This window comes from Choristoneura fumiferana, chromosome 14 (assembly GCF_025370935.1).
Source record: "Choristoneura fumiferana chromosome 14, NRCan_CFum_1, whole genome shotgun sequence".
NCBI lineage: Eukaryota > Metazoa > Arthropoda > Insecta > Lepidoptera > Tortricidae > Choristoneura > Choristoneura fumiferana.
In genome coordinates this window covers 11,517,429-11,545,091 of record NC_133485.1, presented here as the reverse complement: position 1 = coordinate 11,545,091, position 27,663 = coordinate 11,517,429, and the positions used below count along the sequence as shown (strand labels likewise).

At 37.0% G+C, this 27,663-nt stretch overlaps 3 protein-coding genes across 4 annotated transcripts; 2 read left to right on the top strand and 1 right to left on the bottom strand.

The window, feature by feature from the left end:
- The first annotated feature begins 869 nt into the window (after positions 1-869).
- On the top strand, positions 870-11,887 carry LOC141435137 (peptidyl-prolyl cis-trans isomerase B-like). The gene is made up of 4 exons (XM_074097718.1): positions 870-1,111; positions 1,414-1,621; positions 7,051-7,235; positions 11,631-11,887. Exons 1-4 carry the CDS (start codon positions 1,019-1,021, stop codon positions 11,760-11,762), a joined length of 618 nt encoding a protein of 205 aa, XP_073953819.1. The 5' UTR covers positions 870-1,018; the 3' UTR covers positions 11,763-11,887.
- A 296-nt stretch (positions 11,888-12,183) lies between these two features.
- On the bottom strand, positions 12,184-13,847 carry LOC141435136 (tetratricopeptide repeat protein 19 homolog, mitochondrial-like). The gene has a single exon (XM_074097717.1). It carries the CDS (start codon positions 13,554-13,556, stop codon positions 12,576-12,578), a length of 981 nt encoding a protein of 326 aa, XP_073953818.1. The 5' UTR covers positions 13,557-13,847; the 3' UTR covers positions 12,184-12,575.
- Positions 13,848-15,111: 1,264 nt separating this feature from the next.
- LOC141435131 (transmembrane protein adipocyte-associated 1-like) lies at positions 15,112-25,926 on the top strand. Of its 2 annotated transcripts, none has more exons than XM_074097709.1 (6): positions 15,112-15,658; positions 15,730-16,025; positions 16,557-16,808; positions 22,410-22,596; positions 23,237-23,366; positions 23,808-25,926. In XM_074097709.1, the coding sequence occupies exons 1-6, from the start codon at positions 15,570-15,572 to the stop codon at positions 23,973-23,975; spliced, it is 1,122 nt and encodes a 373-aa protein (XP_073953810.1). In that variant the 5' UTR covers positions 15,112-15,569; the 3' UTR covers positions 23,976-25,926. The 2 variants fall into 2 exon arrangements, with proteins under 2 accessions (XP_073953810.1, XP_073953809.1); XM_074097708.1 differs by having other exon boundaries at positions 15,113-15,658; positions 23,805-25,926.
- The last annotated feature ends 1,737 nt before the right edge of the window (positions 25,927-27,663 follow it).

Sequence of the window (27,663 nt, the reverse complement as noted above, 5' to 3'; positions counted from 1 at the left end):
AGAAATAACACAAGCTGAGATATGAGGTGCATAGGAGAAATTCGTGTCTGTATCATTTTCCAGCGGTGGTGTAGCGGTATAGCACACGGCACGGAATGCCGAGGACCTGGGTTCAATTTCCAGCGCTGGTCTTATTTTTCTGGTTTTTTTCTGTGCATCTATATTTCAGTTTGTATTTTCGATATAGGTTTTACGGGATGACCGTAAAAGTAACAAAAAATTTGGAATTGAAATAAAAAATACAAAAACCAATCTTAATTCATTTGGATATTTACCTGTTAGAAAATATATATAGATAGGGAAAATATAGGCACCCATTTAGCATTCTCGTAACAGAACGCGGCGGTTACTGTGTTGCGCCCGTTCCGTACCCACAAAGTTAGTACCCTCGTTCATGATCCTTCCGAATTTGATGGTTATATCAAAAGTGAAAAGCTATAACGTGTCTATGTGCTAGCACTAGAACTAAAATTAAACTTACCTTACTTACTTACTTATTGATAGGCATAATTCTTTGTTTTCAGGCGTATTCCGGATTGGAGATTGACTTTACAAGACTGAAAGTTTTCATTTATTTCACAAATACAATTTTGAAATCTACGAAATATAATAATTTACAATTATCTTTTATTCTGGCAACCCCAAACTCTGTCTGTCAGTCGTCTGTCAAAATTGCTTCTGTCAAATCATTACGCGATTGCTTTGCTTGCTGCTAGCTTTATTAGCTAAGCAGAAAACATTCGTAGCCAATTAGTATACAGCCCATTTTGCGACAACAATAATTCTGATTCTGAAGAGCGTTGCTTTGCTTTGCCCGTGGGTGGTGGGGTCGCTGTTCTGTACGCTTCCGTTTCGTTGGTAACGTGGCGCTTCGCGATCGGCGGCGACGGTCACCTCACCTCACTCGTTATTTAGCCAGTGGCATAAAGGTCTGCTCCATTGCCGAGCAGCCTTCGTCAAAAATAGTGTTTTTTAATTAGCTAAGATTTTAAGAAAAAAATATAAACTTATACTCATCATGGGTACTTTCGCGACGACCCTCGGTCTGCTCTTGTTTATCGTAGCGGTCCGGTCTGATGAAGCCCCTAAGGGACCTAAAGTTACTCACAAGGTATGTTACTTAAACTTTTCTCAACCACTTTTTTTTATTTATATGACTTTTAAGCAAGATTTTTTTATGGGAGTTGATGACCATTGTAAGGTTCGTGACCTCATTCAATGACGCGTCAAGTCTTTTGTCCGCTTAACGGTATGTCAAGTTGGAGACATCAACACAACTTTAATTAAACAATAAAAGACCTTTTGAATTCTCCTGCTATCAATCCTAATCTACTCGCAGGTCAATTCAATCAGTCACTTTTGTGAATCAATTTGGTAGCCCTTCATGTTATTGATAAAAATAAACTTCTACAGGTTAGCTTTGACTTATCAATGGGAGATGAGAATATTGGAACGGTTGTCATTGGTCTTTTCGGAAAGACTGTCCCAAAGACTACGGAGAACTTCTACCAATTAGCACAGAAGCCTGCAGGCGAAGGCTACAAAGGAAGCAAGTTTCACAGGGTGATTGACAACTTCATGATCCAAGGTGGTGATTTCACCAAGGGAGATGGAACTGGCGGTAAATATTTTTATTATTTATTAGACTAAGTGAGGTATGTGCATGGAAGCAGGGAGGATGAAAGAAAATATACAGAGGGCAAAGACAGAGTAAAACCTAATTGCTGGGATTGATGCCTCCTCATGCATGATCTGTAAGAAAAGATCTCCTAAAATAATCCGTCTAGTGCTAAAAGTATTGAACAACAATACCTGCTATTCTCTACTGATGAAACTTTCTTCATCATACAAAAAAATCTTACTATTATACCTATTAGAAGTGAAAGCTTTATTTTTTGCTTGCAACCATTTCACACTCAAAAGCCCTAAAATAAAATTTGGCAAGCAAACAATTTATTGCAACAGAGAGCCAGTATTAAATGTCTGGAACAAATATCATGGACTCAAATCCCTTTGTAAAAACTGCTGAAAATTAAAACTAAAGCAGCAACATTAACAATAACACCTTACACCATTTAATGTAGATATTTGTTTCAAATTGGTTTGTAATCTAATAAGATTTATCATTATTTCTATTAAGTACCTACATAATGAGATTGAGTTAAAAATTAATTCCAAGATTTTTCTGAGATGACACATTTTTCTTTATAATCTCTCTCAACAGATTCCTATATAAGTGAGAAAGAAAATTGCAATAAAATATATTAACGGAACAAGTCCTTTAGCAAAAGGAAGATTTTGGCTGCAATCCAAATGGAACAAAGAAACTGATCTTGAAAACATTTCCTGCAAAATATTGTCTGAAATAAACAAGGCTCATTATGCTCATAATATTTTGAACTGCAGACATCCAAGTTTATAAATTCACGACAATTGGATCTTTTGCAGTGTCTTTGTGAAAATTTATTTTTACACAAGTGATAGCATTTCGTTTTACTTTGTGAAAATACAAGCAACATATTATTAATTCATTCAGACATAACTTCAACCTTTCAACTTTGTTACTCTGCTAGTCCATGTCACAGACAGTTACGTCTGTGCAACACATGTGTTTTCATGCAGAACCCTTCCTCTAGTTCAACAAGGTTAACAGGAAACTAAAGTACATATGTTGTATTTTTAAAGTATTAACCTTAGCGGTCCCCTGACACCGAACAACGCTTAGATACTTATACTAAATTAACTTAGGCTAATTTCACTCGAAATCAGCATAGTCCCCGCGGGATAGGGATAAACGAATTCTTCGCAGATGAAGTCGCGGGCAACAGCTAGGTAGTGCATAATTATTTTTTACTTTTTAGTTGTCTTTTTTAGCGGCGTTTTTTTGTCGGGGGTTTTTTAAATTTTTAATTTAAGTTTTTTATTTCATGTTTTTTAAACTGATATTTTTTTTTAAAGTGTACTAGTGTGTTGCATTGTATGTAGAATCAATTACTGATCAAAACGAATCCAAACACGACATATGTGCTATTATTTTTTATAGAATGTACTAGTGTGCTGGATATCCTGGCTGCAGCATCAGCTCACCCTGTTGCCACCATTGCATTGTATGTAGAATCAAATAATGATCGAAACGAATCCAAACACGATATATCTGCTATGGTTTTATCAAGGGTTTACCTACTAGTGTTCTGGATATCCTGGCTGCAGCATCAGGCCGAGAATTCCATAATCTTGCATAGTTATATAGCATATATGGGTGTTTCAAATTTTAGGTCCCAAATATGTTTGGAAGTAAAGTTAATACCCGTTATGCGTCTAAGATTCCTACCGCAGCGAAAAAAAGAGCTGATGATCTTGAAACGGCTGAACCGATTTTGATAAAACATATCTAAGAACCATCGCTCGAAAACCTACTTTCAAATAAAAAAAAACCGCATTCAAATCGGTCCACCCGTTTAAGAGCTACGGTGCCACAGACAGACACACATAGCGGTCAAACTTATAACACCCCTCTTTTTGCGTCGGGGGTTAAAAACTGAAAAAGAGTTGCCCCAATAAGTCAAAACATCAGAAAAGAACGTATACAGAAGAGTGGTGCCGATAATAGGGGCATAGAAAATTGTTGATTTAGGTAGACATCGAGTTTTTCCGCAGTCGTAATTTAAGAATGTGTACTTCATCTTGACCATAATTAATTAAGAAAAGTCTATTACTCATTTGCTCGTTTGCCACCCAGTCAAATAAAAAAAAAAAACTTCTTCCCCCCCCACTAATGACGCGATATTTGCACTAAAGAGCTAATCTTGTGGACGAGGTCAAAGGGGTCGCGGTTTATATAAAGGTCGCATGTGGTCGTTAAAATACAAGCTTATAATTACCTATCTTGTTTCCATGACACTACACTATGTATGAAAATTGACGTACCTAGTCCCTAAAACTGTAGTATATAAATAAAAAAAGAGTCTTCACCACAGAAGGTAAGCTATATATTTCTCTTCTGTCTTGCTTGTTTCTTCCCTACACATACTCCAAATTTACCTACATTTTAACTAAGGAATCCTCGAAAAAGTGTAGATTTCGACAAGGCACATTACACTTTATTTATACCTTATTTATACATAACTATAGTTAGATTGAGACTAGGTTAATATATGGGGAATAGACAAGCATATTTTTATTTGTTCAAATAGGTAGGTATTCCTTTATTGTTTGGCTAACAGAGTTGTGGTCGTTGTGGAAGATTTTTTTAAATCTAGTATTCGAATATACTGATTTGCTAAACCAGTATATTCGAATACTTACTAGATTTCCTTTTATTGTTTTGTAACAACCAATTATTTAACGACCGGATAAGATTTCACTTACAACAACGCTGTTAAAACAACTACAGCTATTAAGGTTTGGAAACTTGATATGAATGGGTATAATATTGATCCATAAAAACTTATCAATACACGTAACACATGTTTAGATTTTCATTAACCGATAATCGATTTAATTGATTTTTACACGCGTGTAGCTTTGTTTATATTATATTAATTGATTTGCTTTCTGTAGCAAAGTGGCCCAATAACCATAGTAAACTGTAGAAATATCACAAACTTAACTATGCATGCTTTATTATAATATAACTAGAAACTTCGCCCGGCTTCAAAACGCGAAAGATTAGACAAAGGTGCCTTGAATTAACATTTTTCAGCTCCATTTAGGTACACAAAAATATACCCGAGGGAGAGGGACCCGCACGAAGCTGGGGCGCGACGCTTCGATGTATCATATCCAAATCCATCCCAGCCTATATACGTCCCACTGCTGGGCACAGGCCTCTTCTCAGAACAAGAGGGCTTGGGATGTATCATATCATCCCTACTAATATTATAAATATGAAAGTAGCTCTGTCTTTCTGTTACCTACCTTTTCACGCTTCGACCGCTGAACCGATTTAGACGAAATTCGGTATGGCGATAGTTAGAGTCCTGATTTATCTACCTCGTGTGTTCAAAAGTTTTGAGACGAAATAAAAGTTACATAAAAAATTCAAAAATTAAGTTATATTTATAAAATTTTCAGCTAATGATAAGTTGACACTAACCAACAATTACATGCAATTTCTACTCGAAATGACCGCCTCGATTCTTTATACAAGCTCTTAGACGTTCGGGCCAGTCTTCAATCGCAGCACGAATCTTCTCCAGTGGGATTTGCTTCGCTTCTCTGATGAGGGCCCGCTTTAGAGAATCCAAGTTTGGATGGGACTTTTGGCAGGCCCTGAGTTTCAATTCAGTCCACAAAGAGTAGTCCAGTGGGTTGAGATCAGGACTGGAGGGTGGCCATTCTTCCACCGCGATGAAGTCTGGCAAATTTTCTCTTAACCAAGCTTGAGTCGTTTTAGCCTTGTGGGCCGGTGCTGAGTCTTGCTGGAAAATCCATTCTTTGCCATGAAATAAAGTATTAGACAGGGGTTTCACCACAGTTTCTAAAATGTCACTTTGATAATTTTTGCTTTCACCTTCACGCCTTGTTGGCAAAAATGGAGTGGAGTGACACCTTCGTACGAAACCCCCCACCATACCATCACACTCGCCGGATGATGGGTACGCCAGACATTTCGTGCTGAAGCTGGAACATCTTTGCTGCTTTTGGCATAAACTTTATTGTTTTGTCGGTGGAACTTTTCTTCGACCGTGAAAATTTTTTCATCCGTGAAGAGTATCTTTTTAGCATCGTGTCTCTTAAGCAGCACTGGACAACGTTCGCGTCGTAATTTACGGAGGCGATCATTTAGGAAGTGAACTTTTCTACGACTGTAAGCCTTCACCTTGAGATCGTATTTCAATATTCTGTTGACTGAAATACGCGAAATGTTAGTCTGCAGAGCGAGTTTCTTCTGAGTGCGACACGGATTTCGACGAAGACGCTCTCTAATTTTTTTGATATTCGCAGTCGTTCTCACAGACCTCGGGCGGCCACTCCTTTGGCGATCTTTCAGAGAATTAGTCTCCTTGTAACGTTTTATGGTGTAATACACAAAGTTGCGGCTTATCCCAAAACATTTTATGTCACGGAAAATCTCCATTGGTTTTTTTCCAGCCATATGAAGCGAAATAACAGTCGCACGTAATTCTTTTGTTCCCTCCATCACGAGAAAAATAGTTGAAATGAATTTTAAAATGCACAAATAGAACACGAACATTCCAAATTCAAAATTAGAAAAAGAAATAAAACAGCTGCCAGTATTATTTTGTTTTATTTTTAATCTCGAAGTTTGTCTCAAAACTTATGAACACACGAGGTAGATAAATACTCAAAGACTTTCTAGCATTGATAGTCCCTGAGAAAAGCCGCGGACGGACAGACAGACATGAAACTATAAGGGTTCCGTTTTTGCAATTTTGGCTACGAACCCTAAAAGAGAGTTATGACAAACTGTCATTCTGACAAACATTACATTCGGATTTTCAATAAGTATGCGAGCGGATTCGGTTTGTAGCATTCGAACATGGCGGATGTAGACGATATCTAATTTTGGTATTTCTGCTTCTTTGGCTAGTTGAAGTATAATTTTGATAGTGTTTTATGCGGCGATTAACCTTAACAGTGAACAGTGATCACAAAATTCTATATTGCTCTCGTGTCTGACATTTTTTAATGCGCAAGTGGTCTCCGCGTGGTTTCTGGAATTTTGCTATCAAGTTGCAAAAACTACAATCACCGTACAACATGCATAAGAAGAATATATTTATCTTTAATTTAACTGACATTGGCCCAAGCCTTATGGCCGCCATTAAGAGGAATAAATAAGTATGCGAGCCGATATGGACCCCTAGCTATGATTCATAGCTTTATTTAAGTTTCGGTTTAGAAATTTTATTATTCCGAGCGAGCCGAGCATTGTTCCCTCCATTGTTCTCTGCCTGCACGACACGGAGTTTTTCTGTAGGCAGTTTTTAAAGACTAGTATAGATTGAATAATCCAATGTCAATTTTCGGATGTATCCCCAAAAATTTTCCTACTTTACCTACATAACATCAATATATTATCCCCAGGACGCAGCATTTACGGCGACCGTTTCGAGGACGAGAACTTCAAGCTGCGCCATTACGGCGCCGGGTGGCTCTCGATGGCCAACGCTGGCAAGGACACCAATGGCTCCCAGTTCTTCATCACCACCACCAAGACACCCTGGTTAGACGGACGTCACGTCGTGTTCGGCAAGATCTTGGAAGGCATGGTATGTTCAAAATTAAAATTACGTTTTTTTTTAAACGAAAAAGATAGCAATTGGTGTATGCAGGATTTTTGGCTGGTTGGACAGATCCCCGGTAGTGAAGTTGGTAAGTTTATAACTCTCGGAATCACAGTCGTTTTCGTCACTTTATTCTGTTACACGGTACCTATAGCCTCCTAACGCCCAAGTCAAAATTTTGATTTATGAACATTAAACTTTGTCATTTATGTATGATAGAGTTTAATGTTCAAATTACAATAAGTCCTTTATAAAGAACTCAAAAAACTCGTGGTGGCCTAGTGGACCGGCCTAGTGGCGGGGTTCAAACCCCGGCTCGCACCTCTGAGTTTTTCGAAATTCATGTGCGGAATTACATTTGAAATTTACCACGAGCTTTGCGGTGAAGGAAAACATCGTGAGGAAACCTGCACAAACCTGCGAAGCAATTCAATGGTGCGTGTGTAGTTAATAATCCGGACTGGGCCCGCGTGGGAAACTATGGCCCCAAGCCCTCTTGTTCTGAGAGGAGGCCTGTGCCCAGCAGTAGGGCGTATATAGGCTGAGATGGAAAGGACTCGGGGCGTTAGGAGGATAGGATGAGGGTAGAATGAGACGGCGTATGCGATCGCGCGCCAGCACTCGGTCGGACGCTAGACAATACGGCGGCCACTGGATTAACTTATCACAGTAGGATACTTTTTACAAGGAATTACAAATTTAGGGATAGGGATAACGATCTTTTAACGATACCCCTAGGAGTGCGGTTGCCAAAAAGGATTTGTCGACGACACCACTAATGGTTAGTGGCGTTTGTTGCCAAACGGATAAAAATATCCAATGCATATGTCTAACAACCATTGGAAGTATACTAGCTCGATATAATGTTCTAAACGTTTTGTTATCCTAACATTATGGTGGTTGCGCTAACATATTCTATTTGTCAACGACACATCAAGTGTCGTTTTGGGGTTGTCATTAACAAGAACTAAACAAAGCCTTCGTAGATGAAGTCGCAGGCAACAGCTTGTATTCTAATTTATTGAATAAGGCCCTATCTGGCGCCCTAAGCACTCGCTAGCTTTAGGTTAGGTCGCACTCGCACAAAGTATGTACACTACGTGAGCTCTTAAAAAAACCTTTGGATTTTAGAAGCATGCTTCGGGTATAGACGATGACGCGCGATCGTGATATGCGGTTCTGTTCTGTTATCAACTTGCAAAACTTTTCAGTTATCGTAAAAAGTTATGTAAAGAATAATCATCAGTACAAAATAAACCATACTTTAATAATATTACACTTCTTTATCTTTTTCTAATTTTAATAAATTAACCTAAACAAAATAAACCTTACTATAATCATATTACACTTATTTATCTTTTTCTAATTTTAATAAATTAGAAAAAGATAAAGAAGTGTAATATTATTATACTAAGGTTTATTTTGTACTGATGATTATTCTTTACATAACTTTTTACGATAACTGAAAAGTTTTGCAAGTTGATAACAGAACAGAACCGCATATCACGATCGCGTGTCATCGTCTATACCCGAAACATGCTTATTCTATTCAGAATATTCTGTTAAGAATATTACTTTTTGTCATGTCATGATAAGTACAAATAAAACAAAATTAGCATTTTAGAATTCTTCCGTCGTTAATTTAAATAGAGAACACACTGCCTTAACACACTACTTTAATTTGGAAGTGGTAGGCTTGCAGGTAGTAGGGGACCTTGTGCAACGTCCGCCCGGATTGCTGCCACCATCTTGCTCGCTAATCCTGCCGTTAAGCAGCAGTGCTTGCACTATTGTGTTTCGGCGTGGAGAGTAAGATAGCCGGTGAAATTACTGGCACTTGAGCTTAGGCCTCCAGGTTGGCAACGCATCTGCAATACCCCTGGTGTTGCAGATGTTTATGGGCGGTGGTGATCTCTTACCATCAGGAGACCCACTTACTCGTTTGCCATCCAGTCGAATAAAAAAATAAAGAAAAGTATATAGAGCTGTTGTTATTATCTACGTCTCTTGGGTATGTCAAATGAATTTTTTAGGTCTGCTTTCGTTTAATAATTTTTTAATGTACTTTTCGAAATCCCCGTTGCTTCTATAACTCGGTCGAGAACCTTATTAAAATATTTACGATCAACACTTTTCTTGTAACTTTCAGCTTCTTTACAAAATATTTATATACATTATAAACAATTTTGCCTCTAAATCGACGTGCATGCACGAAAAGATTGATGAATGTAGAAGGAAGCGAGAGTTGTATGCCAGAATCGTAGCAAGTGGAAGGATGTAGTCTCCTAAGGATGCTACCCCGTTGGGAAAGAGGCGTGATTTTATGTATGTTTGTATGTATAAACAATTTCCTGTTATTGGCTATTTACAGAAATACCCTGTTTAAGTTGACTTCACATGGAAATCAATTTCCGAAAAATAACAAACTAAATAAATAAGTAACTGGTGGTTTTAACTGCTCTATATAAATCAATGAAAACACAACGAGTGCACTCTTTGCGTGATGGATTGCTACTAAGTCAAAAAGACAATTGTCATTTTTAGGGTTCCGGAGCCATAATGGCAAAAACGGAACCCTTATAGTTTCGCCATGTCTGTCTGTCTGTCCGTCCGTCCGCGGCTTTGGTCAATTGGACTATCAATGCTAGAAAGCTGTAATTTTGCACGGATATATATGTAAGCTATGCCGACAAAATGGTACAATAAAAAATTCTAAAAAAAAATTTTTTTTCTCATCCAATCCTACAGTGTGGGGTATCGTTGGATAGGTCTTTAAAAACCATTAGGGGTTTCTAATACGATTTTTCGATTCAGTGATATGTTTGCGAAATATTCAACTTGAAAGTGCAAATTTTCATGAAAATCGAGCGTCTAAAATCTAAACCGGTGGATGGAAAAATTTGAAACAATTCAGGATGGTAGTAAGTATATCAAACTTTCAAGTAAAACTATAACGGCCAAGTTTGCTTGAGAATTATTAGTAGTTTAAGAGTAAATATCAGCCTAAGGTATAAAATATACCTAAACTTAGAAGATTCCGTATAAAATACGAAACCCTTAGAAAAATATTACTTAATTTTTTCGTAATGGCTACGGAACCCTATTTTGGGCGTGTACGACACGCTCTTGGCCGGTTTTTACTAACAAATCCTTCCGATTTCCCCCGAAACCCAAAGGTTCTTCTAAGAGCTCACGGATTGTAATTGTTTATAAATATGTTTTTTATATAAGCTACTACTATACTACTATATTGCTATTAACAAATGCGTATGAAGGTTACTAGGAGACCCCGTAGCTCTTTGTCTACATTGTTGCATAAAAAAATTATGAAAGAATTCAAATGACTGTAGGATACAGTTCATCAGTTTTATGGGACTGTATGCAGTTACTTGACACCAATGTTTGTAAATCATTGTCTTCTACTTACAAATGGCGCGAATACAATATGGTTTTTTCAAGGAACTTTGTTAAGTATGTTAGTGTCAAATCATTCCATTACAATTTTCTCAGAAGCAGCTGAACCATGTTAATACTATTTTGACGTTGAGAAACAGGTTGTTGGAAGCAAACTCGATTTATTTATTCTTTCTCCATGATTTTTCTTGTGTTTTTGGCTTATTCTATTTGTTTTAATGTAAAATTGAATTAACAACACTAATGTGATGTAATGTATAATATATTGCAATAAATCAATAACGTTCACTACTAACATGCATGATTTCTGAAATGTAAATTTCTTTTGAGAGTAATAAATTTCTTTAAACCGAAACTCTGTCGTCACTAGGTATTTTATTGTATTCTAACTTTTTTTTAATGTAGGTGTTTCAAACTCAAACTCACAACATTCATTGACATAAAAACACACTACATCACAACAAAGACATAAATAGGAGAAGAGAGAAAAATTAGAGACAGTCACAATCACAATTTTACATTGGTCCAAAACATGTTAGGCACATTATCATCTTCTCTATATATGTCCCATGCGGGCTAAATGCGAATTGGGAACTTTACATACACCATTAAATCTGTTCGCCCTTGTGTGCAGGTTTCCTCACACTGTTTTCCTTCACCATAACGCTCGTAGTAAATTTCGAACATAAATTCCGAAAATTACAGGTACTACTAGGCCACCACGGCTATGCATATGTGCCTACTCTACTACAAATATTTTAAGCCCGGTTTCCACCGCGAGCGGAACTGACTCATTGATAACTTAGTTTAACAGGGTGATCCTTCTGCAATAGAATTAAAAATCAAGTTGATTTGTCGCTGGTTTTTCTGTGGCGTACCTACATAGCACGTCACTTCGTTTGTTTTGTCAATATAATTTTCTTTTATTGATGTTCTTTTATTCAATATAATTTTTAATTGTTGCAGGATGTTATTCGTAGAGTTGAGAAGACCACCACCGGTGCCAACGATCGGCCAGTCAAGGACGTGGTCATCACCGACTCCCGCGCCGAACTCGTCGCCGAGCCCTTCAGTGTCACAAAAGAGAGCGCAAAATAACATGAACCAGCTTAGCTGGCTTCAAACACTCAGAGTGCATTTAATTCTAAGGTTATCTATAGCTAATATAAGTTCTCACTTTTGTGCCACATGAGATAAAATAAAAATCTTCCTTTTTCAAATTCTTTTTTTTTTTCATTTTTTATTTACATTTGTTTTAATATGTCTTCTGTGAAAGGGACCACTTTATGAGTGCTTCTCATTTGTCCAGGATTATTCCCAGTAGATCCTTAGGATGTTGCTTTGATGGAACTATTGCATTCTTTTTGCACTAGTTCATTCACTAGACTTGAAGGAAGAACTGCGTTTACTTTCGTCTCTGTCCCTTTTGCAGTAGCATCTTCAATTCTACGAATCAAAGGCAAAAAAATAAACGCAATGGTTCCATCGAAGGAATAGCCAAAGGAACAACCGTGAATAATTTGTCCTATACACAATACATTAGATTTTAAACATTAGTTTGTTTCATAGAACAAATAGCAAGTACTGCACTTCTTTGCTTGCTATGTTCTAATCTAAACCAAATACATTAAAACAAATATGGATTCAGGTCAATTCATAAAAATGTAGTATTGACATGGTAATCAAATAGTGATAATTACTAAAAGAACCTATTTTATGATGCTGCTATCCTGTTAATTTATAGGCAAAAATAAAATTACAGTAACTTTTTAAAGAACAGCATGAGGGAATTAGGTCAGTACAAGTATCTACTCATATAAACTTTGTAATATGTTTTCTGTCAGTATTACAGCAGACAAAAACATTGTTACGCAATCTATGAACGTAGTCCCTTTTTCAAATTATTACATTTCAACTTTTACTTTGGACCTCCTTCAGGCATTGTTCAGCTTCCGCCTTAATCTCCTTGTTATTTTCCTGGACAGCCAACTTCCATCCATATCCACAAGTTTTCCTAGCCTCCTCTATCAATTGCTTCTTCAAATATGCTCTACCTAGGTTAACATACATGATCCCCAAGTCTTCAGCTTCTGGCAAACTCTTGCCAATATCTATGGCTTGTTTGAAATATTCTATACTCTCATCGGTCCTGCCGAGTTGATCACAAACAGTTCCAATATCATTCAACTGGACCATGATATGTTCTTTGCCTACATCATCAACTGTTTGCATGCGATCTAGTGCGCTCATCAGCAATTTTAACCCTTGTTCTATTTTATCACAATCCAAAAACAGCCTTCCATACCAATCCTCTGTAATAGCAAGCAATTTCTTTGTTTCTTCATTAGGATCTTTTTTTTGGGCATCAGTTAACTTCTGCATGCACCAATCATAGCCCAGCTGCGCTGTTGAGTATTCTTTTTTCAAATGACTAATCCTGGCCAGTTTGATACTAATATGAACAACCCTTGGATCATCTTCTGTTGCTCCATCAGCCATTACTCTTTGTGCGACTGCAACAAATAGCTGTTTTGCTTTGTCTAATTGTTCTTTTTCGAGTGCCAAGTTCGCCATAACATCGTAGATGTACGTTATGCCAAGTTGATGATGGATTTGTTGAGCTTGCCTCAACGCAATATGAAGTAGTTGCTCTGCCTTTTCATATTCCAATCTTTGAATAAAAAGTATGCAGTGCTTTATGGTCTGAATCAGCTCATCTTCAGCACTCAATTTAGTTTGGAATCCTAGCCATGTAAACAGCGAGAATCCAAGCGTACATGGCACAGCAGTTTGTTTAGGCAATACTTTAGGTATACTGAACCTAGTAAGAGTTCTGCGTTCAAATTTAATTCTCGATATCCTGCTCCACAAAAGTCTGCACCTGGATGACATAATTACACAAAATATAAGGTACTATTATGTAACTACGATGCGGTGCGTACATACAAAAAAACAGAACTTCGACAAGTTCTCAGAGAAAATATGTTGAACATCAATGCGACGCGGTGGTTGGCAGGAAGAAAGATGTTTGAAGTAACAAGGTTTGGTAGATCTTTATCTAAAACTCATCAAAATTAAGGAATATTTTTGTAGGTACATTAAGAATAATAATTCGTCTGAACTCCTGCATGATTTTGACAAAGTCAAAGTCATTGTCATGTCCACGTCACGTCAGATAAAGCCAGTCAGTCCATTAGTGACAGTACCAGCCAGTGTTGCCAAAACAGCTCAAAAAATCCCATCATTAGTTAGGCTGCAGTCCAATCGTGGCATGCGATTTCATAATCAAGTTAAGTTACATATTTAATTAGAAAGAAACATGAAACCTATTCCTGTTATATTAACCAGATCTTCGCTGTATTGTTACTCTAATGATCCAAAAGATACAATCTTATCCCAGATGGAGCATCTGTCATACATATAACGATATCCAGATAGCCACACGAGTTGTTGAAGATGTGACAGCACTAACAACAGGAATCCATGAAAATCACAGCTCTTGCTATAGCTCTAGAGTCTTATTAAAAAAAGGAAAAGGAGTCTATGGTAGATTGTGTTACAAACACTCAAAATTCCGTGAAATTCAATACCTAAAGGTAAAATGCGAAAAAGACGCAAGCGATCTTTAGAGCGTTATCACATTATCCAGTACTATTATATGTTCTGTGATTATCCGATCCGATATCAGTATCGGACGACGATATCGGGGCAAGTAGATGTATGAAATAATGTACCTGTCTTAACATTGTCCGGCCCGATATTGGATATCGGAGCCGACACCGATATGTTCACGGCACTATTGGACGCCCGTGGGCTGTCGGACGATAAAGTTTTGTATGTGTGCTATGCGTGCATATAAATTGTCTCTGTGTGCGCAGAGCCCGATGCGTGGCAGCCATTGTGAGCCGGCCGTATCGCACAGATTACTAATATGTAGCTAGCTACCGTATCGGAACGATTTTGTCGAAAATATGTGAAAGCCAGCATGGTGTCAGCTATCGGATGTCGCCTATCGTCGTCCGATACCGATATCGGATCGGATAATCACAGAACATATAATAGTACTGGATAATGTGATAACGCTCTAAAGATCGCTTGCGTCTTTTTCGCATTTTACCTTTAGGTATTGAATTTCACAGAATTTTGAGTGTAACACAATCTACCATAGACTCCTTTTCCTTTTTTTAATAAGCTTTAGAAAAAAAACTATCAGGCCATTGCATTTAATTCTTATATACACCGGCAGCAATTTAGCAATTTCTCATGTTATTTATTTCTTGTTATAATTGTATTATGTTGTGTATTTTGCCGTAGTAGATTAACGATTTTTTGTTCAGTTATTTACTTACGATTCAGTTCGACTGACAGCAAGTTGGAACCCTATGTAGGTTGGAACAGATATTTTAATCGTGTATCACAGTCTTATTATACCAAAGAGAATGTGAACACTTTATTTTATATCACGAACGCAATTGGCTGACATCGTCAACATTTTGTTTTTAGCCAATAAAAAAACGGTCATAAGTTAACATTTTGAGCAATAGAGATCAAATAGAATAAAAATAAAAACTGCAAAGTCTGCAAATAATGTAATGTGACTGCCTTAGCTCAGCAGAGGTTTGCATTTACAATTCACTCTTACTTAACGCGGAGCGATGGCGACAATTTTTGTACCAATAATTCGATACATCGCCTGCATGATACGATACTTGTAGCACAGCGGAAAACCACAGAAGACGAGATTCAAGTGTTATGAATTATAAAATATCGGGAAATGTTGACGCTGACGTAGCGTAGTGGGGCAGGTACCACTAACTCGATTACTCAAATTGAGTTATGATTATTTCGCATACGGCTCCAATATTTTGCTCATTGAACTAGATGCAAAAGCAGTGAAGTGTTAAAATGAACGTGATGAACGGATCCGATTTGCCTCCCGTCAGCGAGGATACGTTTTGTAAACATATATTATATTACAAGATAAATAACTCAAGGTAAATCAGCAGTGGCCTTGTGCAGTTTGTTTTTATGTTTGTTTTTGTGCTTACGTTAGCTCTTGTTGCAGGGTCCGTATTTGGGATTTGATTATACTGATACCAAATGCTCTGTTTGTGCTGTTCTTACTTGTGAGGTTTAATAAGGCGCAGCTAAAGTTAAGAGCGACTAGTAGTCCCATATTCTTGACATTCTATTCCTTGGTGTGGGGTAATGTGATCATTAGTCTTGTAAGATGTGCTGTGGCAATGACTGTGACGGCGTCCATGCCGCTGGGCGGGCAAGTGGACAAAGTGTTGTGGGTCACTGTAAAGTTCTTCTTGCTGGCCACCGAAATGAGTGTAGTGATTTTTGGATTAGCATTTGGTAAGTACTTTGTTGTCTTTAATTGTGCTCGTCTTTGTGCTGTGTCCAGCCCGTCATGAATGTTTGTGGAAAGTACTAATATTAAACATTAAACTTGATCTATCTTTATTAAGTCCAGAAGTGTCCCAATGTCTACTCAATAATACTTAAGCAATGTATACACTATGTTGAAAATAGCCTGAATGGCTTTGAGAAAAGTATGGTATGGCCGTGCCTTTGTTTTTGTTTTGCTCGACTTGGCGGGGCCACTGCTGTGCCCCCAGATTACGCCACAAAATTGCAAATTGAAGCACAGGTGGGCCACACTTGTTCATAGTATAGATATCTACCTGTAAATATGATTTTAGAAGCAGTAACAGGATGTAATGATGCCATAGAATTGTAGACAAAATAATTTAACAGTATTGGAGTATTTACCATCTAATCTGTAACTATATATTCCTATTTTTTTGCAACAATTCCTATAAACTGTAAATTGCAACTTTTATTTCCAATTCATATCATCTCACAACACATAATTTACATTTTCAGGTCACATGGATAGTAGAAGCAGTATAAGATATGTGCTGCTAGCTACATCCTTCATATCTCTCGCGTTCACTATAACTCAAGGCACATTGGAGCTAATAAAAGATGACAATGATACCCTCATCGACCATGCAGACTTGTTTGAACATGGAGGAGTATTGTTCTGGTTCATATCATCAATTGTTTTTGCGCTAATATATTTTCTGATATTGGTACTACCCTGGACTCCATTGAGAGAATATTTGGCATTACCAAGTAAGTAGGAAGTTATTTTTTTTTCCCAGATAGTTAAGTAATAGAAATAAGTTGTTCAGTCCCTATTTATTCATTTTGAACAGGATTTTTTTTTAAATCTGTTTTGAAAACATATATGCATGTTATATTTTACACTACACATGGTGTCAAGTATAACTGTCATTACACTAATGATTGTGCGAATCATTAGTCTTGAAAACCAGATAAATTTTCAATTACTTGTGTAGGTAATTCATTTTTTCATTGCTTTTATATTTTATTAATAATAAGTAAACAATAAGTGACTTAACAGCTAGCTATTGCGGTAATAGCAATTGCCACATAAAATCAATGAGGAAATCTAATCTTCACAGCTTATAAAATTTGCCAATACATTGGTGTCAACTACCCGATTATTATAGCTCATTATCTGCATTAAAAACTCAAAAGACTTCAATAAAAATTATTGTTTGAAATAAATACAGTAAACTTTCCAAACCAAACAATTGAGATCGATCATATTAGATGAACTTTGGTGTTTAGATAGCTGGATCTCATCATTTCTTATTCTGATATCCCCACAGGACCATAATGCTATGAATAATAATAATTCTAAGAATTATTATTCATAGATAATATGTAAAATTCATTTGCCAACTGCTAAGACTTTAAATGTTGCATGGAGATTCTTCATACAATGTTAGAGTACCTACAATGTAAATTTTGCGAATTCAGTAAATGACCAGAATTTCAATTTAATTGACAGATTTAATGATTCACATGAGCAAAGCCAGGATTTAATGCCAGTCATACATGTAACTGAAACAAAAAACCGGCCAAGAGCGTGTCGGACACGCCCGAAATAGGGTTCCGTAGCCATTACGAAAAAATTAAATAATATTTTTCCAAGGATTTCGTATTTTGTACAGAATATTCCAAGTTTAGGTATATTTTATACCTTAGGCTGCTATTAACTCTTAAACTACTAATAATTTGTTTGTTTGTTTTTGTTTTGATTTGTTTGATATACTTACTACCATTCTGAATTTTTCCACCCACCGGTTTAGATTTTAGAGGCGGGGGGGGGGGACACGCTCGATTTGAATGAAAATTTGTACTATAGTTGAATATTTTGCAAACAAATCACTGAATCGAAAAATCGTTTGACCAACCCCCTAATGATTTTAAAAGACCTATCCAACGATATCCCACACTACAAGGTTGGATGAGAAAAAAAAATCACCCCCACTTTACGTCTATGGGAGGTACCCAAAAAAAAATATTTTTGAAATTTTTATTGTACCTATTTGTCGGCATAGTTTCCATACATATTCGTGCTAAATTACAGCTTTCTAGCATTGATAGTCCCTGAGCAAAGCCGCGGACGGACAGACAGACAGACATGGCGAAACTACAAGGGTTCCGTTTTTGTCATTTTGGCTCCGGAACACTAAAAAGTAGTTATGAAAACTGTTAAAGTAACATATTGGAAAGTAAAACAATTCAGGCAGAGTTTAGACTTGTTAGTCTAACTAAAGTCTGCTTAAGACAAACATATCCTGGAAAAACAGTCATAAACTCTTGGCAGCTATCAGGGTAATAAATTTGATTGTTCTTATATAATTAATTTCTCTCTGCATTGTAAATGACATATTCTTATCAAAAGTTATTGTTACTTATACCAACAACAGTCATGTTGTTTAAATTGAACATAATTATAATAATAATATGTGTAACGGTATTTTAATGAACACTGGATTAGATAATAATTAGTACTAAACTCATTTCAATTAATGGATCAATTTAAAATGCAAAGTTATTAAGAAATTATTATAATTATGAGTATTAAACAAGTGTGAATCATTTGTAGTTAAATAGCTGTTTAACTTGGTACTTTACTTAATTATAATGTTTTATTGTATTTTTATTTTATTTATATAACTACTATTTTGCCTAGGTTCCTTATTGTTGATCTCTTTATTCATTTACGTCATATTTTATTAATTTCAAAATCAAAGTAGACTTATATGTAGTGACATTATATGATATTAATTTGTAATTCAAACCTCCGAAAATGGCTTAACCAATTGTAATGAAACATAGCTAAGAATCACTGTAAGGAATTTCTCTTTCACGTAAAAAAATTGCATCGAAATCGCTACATTCGCTTGAGACAAACGAAGCCACAGACCAACACACATTGGCGTCAAACTTATAATAGTGAGTAATCAACGAAACATGTTCTTATTGTGAGTAACTTTGACGAACAAACCAAAAATATATATCAGTATGTCCATCTATATTTTGGTTTTTAGTATTCGGCAGTAATGCTTAAATCATTGTGTAACAGTTGGCAAACTTTCTCACACAATCATCATAAAAGTTGACCCACTTAGTCCCGCAACAGAATACGACAGACACGCTTGCATCCGCAGCTTTGCTCACTAGTTCTGATTGTCGAGTTGAAATTTGAAATACCGGAATATCACTCGAATATCCCATGGGCATTAGCAAAAACTGCATTGTGGAATTCAAAGAACATTCTTGCAAAATTTCAAGCCTCGAGACTTAGTAAGTGCTTTGGGGTAATTCCACGTGGATTTTTGATGAGTTGACATGACGTTTGTAATTTCATTAATTACTCCGAGTTGGTACATTATATTTAAAGTCTTAGGATATTTCTGTCGTTTCCACTAATCGATCTTATATACGATATAAAAAAGTTTCTAAAATATGATCGATTTATGGAAATATTGGTATTCAAAAACTAGTTACTTATTTTTTTTGCACAGGGGCTATTTCGGAATATAGCGGGGTTATTCTGCATGTTATTGAAAAGTGGACTTTATTATAATTTGGCTCAAGTTTCATATTTCTTTTTAGGCTGAAATTACCCTATTTATTTTTATTTTTTATTTCGTTAGTAATATCCATAATTACAGATTTTTTCAATCTCTGTATTCCGAAATAACCCCACAAATGCAATGTGGTTCTCAAAATTTGCCGCAAAGGAATATTAAATCTACATACATTACAAAGCTGGATTAGGTACACCATTTATTACTCGAGAACAGCTGGACAGATTATTATCATCTTTGATATGTGGATTGTAGAGTTTGTCTTCGCCCCGAATAGCAGAATAGGGGGAGAGGAGCGAAGCCGCGGGAATATACTAGTAAGTATATAAAACAATTAGAAATGCCATGTCACTTTTATATTTTGAACTAGCTTTTACCCGCGGCTACGCTCGCGTGGACCATAAACATTTCAATGAAGCAAGCAATCAAGCAAGCATGTAAGCAAGCATGCTAGCAAGCATTCAAGCAATCATTTAAGCTAGCTTGCAGGCAAGTATGCAAGCAAGCATGCAAGCAAACATTTAAGCAAGCTTGTAAGTGAGCATGCTTCGCTCTCGTGAACCATAATCATTTCAAAGAAGCAAGTATGCAAGCAACTAAATAAACTTCATGCTACATCGGTTTAATAGCCGAAGTATCAGGTACGCTACCCTGTTCGACACACTGGAGATCTCTTTAATGTTGTTAGAGAGGGACCTATTAATAAGGAACCCTACGCCACCCTGTGATGTTTGATCATCCTCGCGGAAGTACATAAGGTGGCCCGAGTCTAAGGTGATGGTTCCCTCTCCCTCTCTATGTACTTCACTTAACTCCTGACTAACGCTACTATGGCAAGGAATAGCGGGGCGACCGGGAACTGGGGGCCATCTCTTTGCCGTGCGCTTCATTCTGGTAGGGGTTTGCCCATAATCCCCACACTGGGCATGCGAGTTGGCGATCGTAGGGCACAGTTTATTGCACCGCCGATGCTGCAGCCCATCCGGGGCTCGGGGACTTAACTGTGCCGATTTTGGCTGCGCTATGCCGCAATCAGCCAGCTGCCAGAGCCTAGTCTGTTAGACGGCAGGGTGCACCACGGGCAGGTAAGGTTGGCTTGGGGTCCATAGATGGAGGTTGGCCCCCTTACACCACAAATAAAAAAATCTAAATCTTGAAAAGTTGAAAGTTTGAATACCTCAGACAATTACCATACTAAAGTAAGCTGGGGTTATTTCGGGAATCACTTCACTGGAATAACCCCTAAAAGGGTAATTCGGGAAAAAAATTCAAAATATAGCTAGGCCTTTTAGACTGACACAGTCATTCGCAAAAAACGATTATTTGTCATAACATTAATAGTTCAATCTTGTAACTTATCAGGTTTTAGAGATAGCGGTGTTGGGGTTATTTCGTATTTAATTTTTTGGCACGAAAATGCACTCGACCCAAAAAAAAATATATTGCACGTCCAACCGATGTCAGCGCCTCGCATCATCTGGAGAGGCGCGAGGAGCGGTAAATAGGGCGTCCATTTAAGTGCTGCCAGTGGTTAAACATCAACAAGTTTAGGAGAAATTTTAAATAAATGGAATAACCCCGTTTACAGAATTACCCCAAAGCACCTTAGTTAAAGTTTGTGAATCTACATGTATATTGTCACAAACGCTTTATTAGTGCACAAACAAAAACACAACGGAAACGTTGCGTTTACCACATTACTTAATTATTACATAGTTACTAAACAAAACCCTTATTCTATGTGATATTGCCAAGATTAGCTACCTACATACCTACCTACTAAATTTCAATTAAATTCGATTAGCAATGCACAACAAATAAGTGCACTTCTTTCACATTTATAATAATAGGAGGGTTCCTGAACTTCACTCTGAATACTTAATTAATATGTCGCCGACATTGTGGCTCTATGGGCATACGCTAGCTGGCGGGGTTGCTGCAGGGCTACTACGAAACTCGAAACACGAAGTTTGTATCGTACCGTCCCTCTCGCTCTCTTATTAAAAAGTATAAATGTCAGAGGGACCGCACGACACGAACTTCGAGTTAAGAGTTTCGTAGTAGCCCTGCTGGTACAATATTTACGTCTGCACGCGAGTTAGCGCGCTGCTCATACTCGTAGTACACCCTCTCCGTGTAAACCACCTCAGCTAGCGTAGGCCCTAAAACCACAGCCACCGATGTCGGCGGATTAGCGACTTTGGTGTAAAGTTTTTACTGCCCACCTTGGACTCGAAGCTGCAGCAGGGGCTACTACGAAACTCGAAGTTCGTGTCGTGCGGTCCCTCTGACACTTATACTATTTAATACGAGAGCGAGAGCGAGATTTTCGAACTTTGGAGTAGGCTCTCTGAGCGGAATCCGTATGTAATCCGTTTAAATCGCAATGGCTAAGTGCATAAATTATGCGCTTCTACTTAATACGAAAGAAGTCATGTCATGAGTTTCGTTTGTTATCTCGCTCACGCCGCTGCCTGCCTCCGTGCCAAATTAAGCAAATTTTAACGCGTAAATTAAACACTTCACCGCAGTTCCAGAGTGGTACAACTTAGGGGTTTTTAAAAAACGAGCCTATAAATCTCTCAAAGGGCCGGCAACGCACCTAGTGATACCCCTCGTGTTGCGGCTGTATATGGGCGGCGGTGATTGCCCCCTCTTACATAAAAAAAAACACTTGTAAAAGATAAACGATCGAACGAGTCATGGTATAGCTTTATAATATCAGCACAGCACATTTACATATATCTATTGTATTTTGTTTCAGCGAAACTCTCTTTCTACCTGTACATTCTCTTACTTGCTCTACTGGACATGACGCAAGCAGTGGGTGCGGGGCTGCTGCTCTGGGGCCCCTTCCCTTCTGGGCTCTGCGTCGTCGACGTCACTACGTGGCTTTACTTCTCTTTGTACACGCCGCTGGTGTACCACACGTTCCTAAGCGAGTTTTTCAGGTAAATTGGGTGATTTTGTTATTACCAGTTAGTTTTGATCGCTTTATTTAACCTCTTCGCCGCCACGTCAAGTACAAAAGACATCACCCATACGCCAGGCTTCTATATTGCAATGCCTAAAATTGAACCTTAACACAATTGAACGAAGGTTGCTTTTGCATTGAAGTAATGAACGTATATATAGGTCGTTTGCGTAGAAAAGGTTAAATATACTGTAGGTAACGAGAACAAACTGGAAAAAAAACACAAAAGACTTTTTTACAAAGTGTCTGGCAATGAGGGTAGTGCTTTCTTATATCATTCCGAATCAAATACATAAAAATTTAATTGTATACTATAACGAATTTGATGTGCAATTTTATACACTTTACTACCTGTTACCTGCCAAAACCGCAATTACCCAAATTTCATAGTTGGTGATAGTTAACTGACTTGAGTTTCTATGGGTGTGTACACGAAAAATGGGGTTGGTACGGTATTATCAGGGCCGGTAAATGGTGTCGGTGTCAGCCCATAGTGTTCAGAACGTTGACTACGGAACCTAAATAAACTCGTCTTTTATAAAATAACGAAGGTCTATCCGTCGCGGGCTGTTTGTCCACGACTTTCTGTATGCTCACTGCTGCAATATTTGTTACAGTGTATCACAGCCAAGCATCATGTTCTCATACAAGGCGCAAATGGACGAACCAATGGACGACGACCAAGTCTCTCTACCGCACCAGCAGAGCTTTAGCTCTCTGAAAACTGACTCTGATTACATTTATCAGGTGAGGTTTAGTTGGAACTTCGTAAAAACCCAGAGGTTGCGTTTAGTTTTAAATATATTTTTCAATCTTTGCATCGTTTTGATATAATGAAAATACGTAATCATTACTTGCTTACAGCTGCTAAACATTTAAAAATCTTTGTTTTTAATAATATTTTGGATGTTTGAAAAAGTTATAAAATTAATCTTTATAAATTTATCTTCATACTTTCATGGGGTTTTTTATATTTAATTATTCAGTCAATTTGAGTTTTACTTTGAATTTTAGGTGTAAGTATTATATTATTCAATAATTAATTATTGTATTATATTATTTTGATTTGAAAACAAGATTATTCAATTAGAGGTCTAATAATTAGACCTAATGTCAATTATTGACATTGACCTTCATTTAGAATGGGCAAGAAACAGATTTAATTTCAATTATTTTGATCTTCAGCAGAGTAACAGCGTGTACGACAGTACACTATTCGAAGCTGGAGGCACCACTCCGATGAATCCAGTTTACAGCGCGTCTCTCCAAAGCCCAGATTCCATAGCCTCAGGACAGTCCATAGAAATAGGCGCTCCCACCTCCGGGTTCCAAACACAGAACATACCTTCGACATAACAATCGAGGTATGCTTGAATATTAAAAAGTTAAAACTTTACTCATCCAAAGAAAACACTTAGTGATATGATAACTTAGTACCGTGTAACAATAGATTATGATAGTGCTAGTAGGTATCGCCCATTCTAACGTATTTTCTAATCATTGACGTTTCTGTTATGTAAATACATTATTTTTGTGATATCTTGAGCCAGTGATCAAATGATTGACGAGACTGTTTTGTTTAACGCTCTGTTTCTGCTGTAAATCTTAACTATGTAATGGATCCATCCATAAAACTGACATTAGATGTAATTAGCTGCTTAAGATTTGTAAGAATATTGTAAACATTGCTGTGACATAGTATATCGTTTGTCTTGAATCTTAACATTAACTAAATCGACACTACCCTACTCTACTCGAATTTCAACTTTTGTCAGCATGTTTAAGCATATTTACTATCCGTTGGTGATGGGTAAATGCATTGACCTTCTTATAAGTGAAATAAAATCGAATGAAAGTTGATATTCCTAATTGTATTAAATCCAAGAGATTTTACAGTTATGATTTTGATTCTACTAACTCCATCCAATATGTTAAGATAGTTATCATGACAATTTCCAATAAAGTCAAGAGTATAGTTTTCAGAATAGATTTAAGACGGATGTGCACAGATTGTAAGCAATTCTTATTAAAAAAAACGTAGGTAGTCAATTTGTCTGTAGCACTTGTGGAACTTCTTACCTACTTAGCCCTTGAAATTTAACTATAAGTTAACGACACGCAAGTTTTGGCGCAGACGTAAAGTTATCTTTTTCCATCCAGTTAGCGTAAGCGTGTGCAAAAATGAATGTCTTATGGCCGCGATAAACTAGTGCGTTTCGTATATGTATCTTATTATATTTTTCTTTAAAAAAAAACGGTGCCTTGGCATGTAATTATTTCCATTTTGAAACTCCCTACACACCAACATGTTTAAGTAATCAATATAATTTCAAGATTTTGAGTAGGTACCTATGTTAAGATTTCATTTCATATCATTTCGTCTACCTCAGTGTAACATATCTAGTGTTTTATATGGGATAGATAAATAAATGTACGAGAGATATTACTCCCACAAAATTGATACTCGCTTTTGCACTGATTGATTTTCCTTGTTCCACGTACTCCTAAGCACCCATACTCATGGGTTTAATTTAAGTTTAAACCAACCACCGAATGTCTCGCGCGTCATATGACGTTTAAAATTATCTGTATGAAGACCAATTAAAATGGTAAGATGTTATGCCACGCAGCACGTCATAGGTATTAAGAATAAAAATGAATGATGACTTAAATGCAGTATTTTTAATTTAGATACACATATTGAAAACATGTGCATGTGCTTGTATGACTCCTAACATGTTTGTTATTTTATTAAACAGCAAGTCAACATCATTAGCCGAAAACTACACTTAAATCATAAAATTAAAAAATTTAAAATCATATCCAAAAATGACTTAAAACATTTCACACTGTTATTATTGTGCTACAGGCTACAGATCTTTATTGCCCTGTTTTTTTTTAGGTTCATTAAGATAGTGCTATGATGTATATGTGATGATGCCAATTGGTTTTATATTGTACTGTGATGGTATGCCTACTATTTATTTTTGTTGAGTTTTTTAATTTTTCTGTTTACAGAATCAATCTCGAATATTGAATCTATTGTGTTTGTGCTAAGCAGATGTAAACGATTAAGGTGGGTGATTTTATTTGAAATGCGCAAAATAATAAAAGATAAGAAAATGTGAAATGAAATGTACGAAGCTCAGCTTAGAGTAGATAACGCAGATTGAGAGCCTTATTATGCGGTCTGTAATATTTTGCGCAGTCTGAATTTTACGGTCAAGGGATAAGTAATCACTTTTATTTAGAGTGTAAGCAAACAATATTTGTCAAAGAGAGATTTATAAAGAGTATAGGCCGGAAACATTTTTGTTTTATTTATTTTCTCCTTTACGACCCTCCACTTCCTGCACCTTTAAGGATAAGGTACTGTTATCACAAGGGACAATAATCAGAACCAATTTATTAATCACGTTTGAATTATCATTAGCACTTCAAAATAGACTTAGGAAATTTATAGCAAGAGCCAATAAAAGAGTATGATTTTATCGATCACCTAATAAATAATATTTGTCCCTAAAATAGTAGACCTGTCACCTAACTTGAATCAGCAAATAATATTAAAACGGTTACCTAAATATCTGGTGATTGATGGTGACGATGATGTTGGTGATGATGATGGATGATAATTTGAATAAATTTAAAATAACGAAGTTTCATGCCGTAAGTATTAGCAAAAAATGGTCGGTTCTGTTCTGGCACTTCGCTCGCTCGGCTCGCGCGCTGAGGGTCGCATTTCTACCCAAACACTCCTCGCTTCGCTCGTCGTCGTACCTAACCAGACCTGTAGTAGAATAGGTACAAGTCAACGAACGTAAAAAGAGCTCTGGGTGGCTAGTGGAGGGGAGTCATTTGCGCTACAGTCAACTAACAAGCCAATTCCAATGGCGTGACGGCCACGCGCGCTCCTACGCCCCCCACTACTCCGCCGCTAATTTGCTCCATATTTGCTCACTGCGCAGGTATATAGCCAGGAGCTCTTTTTACGAGCGTTGATCTGCAGAAGCATTTAATTAAGGTACAGATCTATTATTTTGGTGATTGAACTTTGATGATCAAACTATAATTTAAGATACAGGTAATACAGGTTTACATCATTCTGATGGTGATGACTCATACTTAGAGACAGTTTTGATTAATATGATAACTAATACCTAAGGTTCACTGGAAGAGATCCCTTTAAGGGATAATTTCGCCTTTGTACATCTCTTTCTCTTGTTAACTGTTATTATTTTCATATGTTTTATGCACCTACCTACCATCAGCCAAATAAGTGGTCTATCAATTTTTACACAAGTTCCTATCAACTTAATATGTTGCTAAAGTCGAACTTTCAAGTTGACATACACGTCTATTGGCATTATTGTTTTATGACACAAACGATTATCCACTTTAGGGTGGAAGACCACATATTTGCCTTAGGGTTGTAACGGAGGCCTTCTTAGCGGAGGCGGATGCGAAGGCGACGCGTTTCGCCTCCGCGGATGCGGAGGTTAACGGAAGAGGATGCGAAGGTGAAAGTGGATGTGGAAAAAATAGCAGTTCATATTTTATTGAACTCAAAAACCTCAAAAATTAAAAAAAAACTGCCAAATCACTTGTTTTAGGGTTCCATCGTGCATGTCACTTAAATAAACAATTACTTTGTAAAAAATAACTTAAAATAATCGCGGTTTAATCAAACAATTACATTACAACTTCGTACGTACAAGGTTGATTCCTGTCGTGTGTTATTTGACATATGCCCGCCCCTACCCTGATCGCGTTCCCACCGCGCGCCGCGCACTCGTTGGTTTTTGATCGTCGTCAAACGAGAAATAAACCTCCGTTATAACTCCGCAAAAAAATTGCGGAGGCGGAGGCGAAGTTCCTTTACAACCCTAATTGGCTGATGGTACAATAAAGAGTTACAATAAGCACCAATACTAATACTAATATATTTTTTGTAGGGACAGCTATTATAATTAGGGTATTGCCGATAAGTAACACATCTAAAATTAGGTGACAGAAAATATAGATCCCCGAATAAAAGTACCAAATA